We start from the raw sequence: 5,948 nt of genomic DNA, 5'->3' as shown, positions 1-5,948 counted from the left end.
GACATAATGGAAGGGTTGTTCAACAGCCTAACCGCTACATAGATTTAACAGAAACTCAAGTCGTCATACATGATGATGGCTTAGAGGATTTGTTGACCTTCGAACAGACAATGGAAGATGTAGATAGAGACCATTGGATAAAAGTCATAGACCTAGAAATGGAGTCAATGTACTTCAATTCTATCTGGGAGCTTGTAGATCAACCAGATGGGGTAAAACCTATAGGTTGCAAGTGGATCTACAAGAGAAAGCGAGACCAAACTGGTAAGGTGCAAACCTATAAAGCCAGATTCATGGCAAAAGGTTTTACTCAAAGAGGTGGGGTAGACCATGAAGAAACTTTCTCTTCTGTTGCCATGATTATTAAAATACTTTTATCCATTGTTGCTTTTTGTGATTAGGAAATATGAAAAATGGATATGAAGACAACCTTTTGAATGGTCATCTTGATGAAAGTACTTATATGTCTCAACCAGAAAAGTTCATTAAACAGGGTCAAGAGCAAGAAGTTTGCAAGCATAAAATATCCTTTTATGGGTTAAAACAAACATCTTGATCCTAGTATATAAGATTTGACACTGCGATCAAATCTTAAGGCTTTGAACAGAATGTTGATGAACCTTGTGTTTACAAGAAGATAGTTAACAAGACTGTAGGTTTTTGGTACTTTATGTTTATGATATTCTGCTTATTGGGAATAAGATAGGATACCTTGTTGACGTCAAGAGATGACTAGCATCGCAATTTCAAATGAAAGATTTAGGAGATGCACAATATGTTCTTGAAATCCAAATTGTTCGGAATCACAAGAATAGAACGCCAGCACTATCTCAAGCTTCTTATATTCATAAAATATTGTCCAAATATAATATGCAAAATTCCAAAAAGGAAATGTTGTCTTTTAGACACGAAATTCATTTTTCTAAGGAATGGTGTCCTAAGACACCTCAAGAAGTTAAAGCAATGAAAAGAATTTCTTATGCATCAGCAGATGGAAGCTTTAATGTACGCTATGTTATGTACACACTCAAACATATGCTTTGCAGTCGGAATAGTTAGCAAGTTTCAATCCAATCCTAAACACAACCATTGTTAAGAACATCCTCAAGTATTTTCGGAGAACGAAGGACTATATGCTCGTGTATGGTTCTAAGGATTTAATCCTTATATGATACATTGATTCTGATTTTCAGACTGATGTAGATTCTAAAAAATCTACTTTAGGTTCATTATTCACTCTCAACGGAAGAATTATAGTATGGAGAGCATCAAACAGAGTTGTATTGAAATTTGCAAGTCCTGATTTGATAGTCACTTGCATTGCCTTAGTTAGAGTGAACTGAATTTTGAAAATTCATTCATTAGATATTAACTTTATTTTCAATGAGTTTTGTTTTTGTAGTTTTTTACAAAATGTCAAGTTCAAATTAAAAACTGATTTTTTTTTTTTTTACGAAAAGAAAATAGAAAACTAATGGATAATTATTTAAAAGGTTAAATTGAGAGACATAATACGTAAATGAACTATTTGAAGGTCAAGATGCATGCACTCGTGGATTTGTTTGTCAAAACAAGAGAGAACCAACAATTTTTTACTTGAATAAAATATGGAGAAGGGGAAGGTCCAACTTACAAGAGTTCCCATTTTAACATCACACTTCTCTTAGCATATATTTTATAATTAACCCCTTTTCCCAATCTTTAATTTATATATATATATATTTTGAATACTTAGGGAAAGAAGGATAAATGTTCATATGTATCTGCCCTTTTTGTTTCTTTTATAATGGTATATAATATATATCTATAAGGAAATTTCAAGGTGCATATCCACCATGGCCACCGCCTTGGCCGCTACCACCTCCTCCTCCGTTCCCACTGCCTTCTTCATGTCCACCATATGCACCTCCAGGTGCGCTTCCTCCACCATATCCCGATCCTCCTCCACTTCCTCCGCCGCTACTTCCTCCTCCTGCACCATGTCCCCCACCTGCTCCACTTCCATAACCAGAGCCATATTCTCCTCCTGACCCATTTCCTGCTCCTCCACCACCGCCACTTCCACCACCACCGCCATAGCCTTTTCCATGTTCTCCGCCATACCCCGAACCATTCCCTTCACCTCCTCCACTGCCATATCCAGCACCACCCCCATATTCTCCACCTTCATGACCGTATCCTGCCCCACCACCATTTCCACCACCCCCACCGTATCCAGCACCTTCATGACCGTACCCTGTCCCACCACCATTTCCACCACCCCCACCGTATCCAGCACCTTCATGACCATACCCTGCCCCACCACCATTTCCACCTCCTCCACCGTATCCAGCACCTTCATGACCGTACCCTGCCCCACCGCCACTTCCACCTCCCCCTCCATATCCTCCACTTTCATGACCATATCCTGCCCCGCCGCCATTTCCACCACCTCCTCCATATCCAGCACCTTCATGACCGTACCCTGCCCCACCGCCATTTCCACCACCTCCTCCATATCCTGAACCTCCAGGACCATACCCANCTTCATGACCGTACCCTGCCCCACCGCCATTTCCACCACCTCCTCCATATCCTGAACCTCCAGGACCATACCCAGCTCCACCTCCATTTCCACCACCTCCTCCGTACCCTCCACCTCCAAGACCATAGCCAACACCACCTCCACTACCACCACCTCCACCATACCCTACACCTCCGTATCCATTACCTCCTCCCGGACCATATCCACCTCCACTAGGACCATAGCCGGCTCCACCACCATTCCCACCACCTCCTCCATATCCACCACCACCAGGACCATAACCAACTCCTTCACCACCTCCTCCCCCACCTCCATAGGCAGAACCACCATGACCATAAGCAGAACCACCGCCACTCCCACCGCCTCCTCCGCCACCATACCCACCACTAGGACCATATCCTCCACCACCTCCACTTCCACCTCCACCTCCACTTCCATAGCCTCCAACACCATATTGTCCTTCAGAACCATAGCTACTGCCGCCTCCACCTCCATATCCTCCTCCACCACCATGACCACCAAGTGGACCATATCCACCACCACTACCACCGCCTGCACCATTGCCTGCACCATAAGCAAATGCAGGAATATTCACCGATTCTCCGTCAGCATAAGTTAAGAGAGTTCTAGCTGCAGAAGAAACTCCAATACCCAACAAAAGAAAGAACACAAAAGAAGAAAGTTTGTGAGAAGCCATTTTTGAATGCTTGAAGTGAAAAGGGTGGGGAGTGAAGGGTATATATAAGGGAAGGATGGGGCCTAAAAAGTGCAACTTCTGGTAGAGAGTGGTTGAGGCACATGCAAAAGGGAGAAAGTGGGTGGCCCAAAATCTACACATAGGAGTCCAAATCTTATACACAAGAACTTGCATACCATCTCCAGACACTCATTCACTCCATATTACAAAATCAGTGTCATTAGGCTGTCCTCCACTCACACCATTGCAACTGATCATATTCTAAGTTTTCTACCATCACATTTCTCTTCTAGACCCAATAATCTTTTGGCAATGAATTTCAAAGTACTTGTTAACATCTGCCTTGGCTCTTGTTTGAGGTAATGGGTATATATTTTAACTATAAGAAGCAAGAAATATCTACTCATTTTCATTTGGAGAGTTTTGAAAATTTTATTCATTTTTTTTTTTTTTTTGAAAAAAACCTCCAAAATTGATATATTAATGTCTAATTTTAAAAAATTAATGTTCAAACTTCAAACTAGTTGTTTTGATGCCAACATTAACAACTAATATAATTCTTGTATTATCAATCTCAAAGTTAGAGCTTCCATCTTTATCCCACTTATTATAAAAAAAAATATTTTTCTTGATTGGGATGTTTAACAAATATATGGTCAATATTATATTATGTTCTGAATATGATTTATTATTATACTGTGCATGAATATTTGGATTTATTTATCTATAATTATTAGCAACTATGTGAGCAACAAAAGAAACAAACGAATGAATTGAGTAATATATCCTATTTACTTAGAAAAATAAATTTATACCCTTAAACTTTTCGGATCATATCAATTATTTCTAAATAAATTTGTATCAAATTTAAATTCTAAGACTCTGTTTGATAATTATTAGAATCCCGTTTGTAACTATTTTGTTTTTTAGTTTTTTTTTTAAAAATTAAGTCTATTAACACTACTTCCACCTTTAAATTTCTTCCTTTATTATCTACTTATCACCAATGGTTTAAAAAACTAACTCAAATTTTGAGAACTAAAAAAAAATAGCTTTCAAAAAGTTGTTTTGTTTTTAGAATTTGGCTAAGAATTCGATCATTGTACTTAAGAAAGATGTAAATTATTGTAAAAAATGTAGATAAAATAAGCTTAACTTTTAAAAATAAAATTGTTACCAAACGAGACTTAGGTTTTTTATTTTTAGTTTTTGAAAATGAAGAATATAAACATCTCTTTCGCCTCTAGATTTATTGTTTTGTTATCTAGTTCTAAAAAAAAAGTAGTCTTTTAAAAACATGTTTTTAAATTTGGAATTTGGCTTCTTTTTTTTTTTTCTCGTAAGGAGGATGAAAACTATGGTTAGAAATTGAGAGAAAATTTGTTTAATTTTCAAAAATCAAAAATAAAAAAAACCAAATGGTTATCATGTATAAATTTTCTTAAGTGGATCACTTTAGACAATCTATTATAATTTCTTTTTTAAATAGTTAATATAATAACTTTCACACATATATAAGACTTTTTTAATACAAGGATTAATATATGTAATTATAGAAAATCCGTCATCAAATGGACAATGTCAGATCTCAATAATAGTCCTTTAAAGTAGAACCTCGATGTTTTAATAACATATCAATATTTAATCAAAATGTATTTCAAGCATATTATAGTATATTGATACTTTTAAAAGAACCTTAAACATCAATACTATATTTAAAAAGAATTTTTAATGAGATTGATATAAAATTGGATATATCAATTAATTTATACACGATATATATAAGTGATATACGAAATATAAAGTATATCAAATAATATACTACTATTGATATCTGTAGTATAAAATATATACAACGTATTGATTAGAATTTGTATAATTAAAAGAAACATAAATTAGATTTAAAAGTTTTCTTATATTTACTAATTTAAAAAATCATCATTAGCTTTGCAACATCCATATAAATTTGCTACCTATGGCAATATTAGCAAATAATAATCAATGTGAATTGATGTATGTAAATATTTACGATGATCTATCTAAAATGTTATATATATATATATATTATTTCTTCAGTTAAATATTTGGATTTTTACTATGAATCTTCGTTTAAATGATTAATTATTCTTATGAGTCCTCCTTCAAAAGGTTAATTTCTCATGTAAAATTTTTAAATCTCTCAAATAAAATAAATTTCATATAAAGTTATATAATTATCCATAATAAGAGTTTATAATTTTTTGAAACATATCCATTTTTTTTCATTCAATATTATTATCCATATTCATTTAAACTCGATTCAAACATATACCTATCTTTATATACACATGTATATATAACTTTTTAGATGAATGATAATGAAAATTAATCGGACAAAGAATAGGAAACAGAGATGAAGATAATATTACTGTTTATAGTCAATACTAATAAAAACTATGATTCAATTAGTGTAAACTCTAAATATTACAATTCAAATCCCGGAGTTTAACTCAAAGATAATTGGCATGGTCTTTTTCTCTAAAGATTAGAGGTTTCGATCCTCTATACCGCAAAATATATATATATATATATATAATCGATTTACTTTATAACCCACATAGGAAACGGTATACATCTTTGTATTTGAATCTAGAAGGGAAAACTATAAGGGGTTGTTTAGAGAGATGAAATGTAATTAGAATTATTGGAACAAGAGGAGTTTTGGAAAACTTGAGTAATCGAAGACAG

General features: G+C 34.6%; 1 protein-coding gene across 2 annotated transcripts; it reads right to left on the bottom strand.

Moving 5' to 3' along the window:
- Window positions 1-1,557: 1,557 nt before the first annotated feature.
- Window positions 1,558-3,247, bottom strand: LOC120077507 (glycine-rich cell wall structural protein 1.8-like). Of its 2 annotated transcripts, XM_039031416.1 has the most exons (2): window positions 2,582-3,246; window positions 1,558-2,506 (listed from the first exon to the last, which is right to left on the bottom strand). In XM_039031416.1, the coding sequence occupies exons 1-2, from the start codon at window positions 3,219-3,221 to the stop codon at window positions 1,818-1,820; spliced, it is 1,329 nt and encodes a 442-aa protein (XP_038887344.1). In that variant the 5' UTR covers window positions 3,222-3,246; the 3' UTR covers window positions 1,558-1,817. The 2 variants fall into 2 exon arrangements, with proteins under 2 accessions (XP_038887344.1, XP_038887343.1); XM_039031415.1 differs by having other exon boundaries at window positions 1,558-3,247.
- Window positions 3,248-5,948: the final 2,701 nt, after the last annotated feature.

Source organism: Benincasa hispida, chromosome 5, assembly GCF_009727055.1.
Source record: "Benincasa hispida cultivar B227 chromosome 5, ASM972705v1, whole genome shotgun sequence".
Classification (NCBI taxonomy): Eukaryota; Viridiplantae; Streptophyta; class Magnoliopsida; order Cucurbitales; family Cucurbitaceae; genus Benincasa; species Benincasa hispida.
Note: the sequence above shows the minus strand (reverse complement) of the source record. Positions and strands in the feature narration are given on the sequence as shown.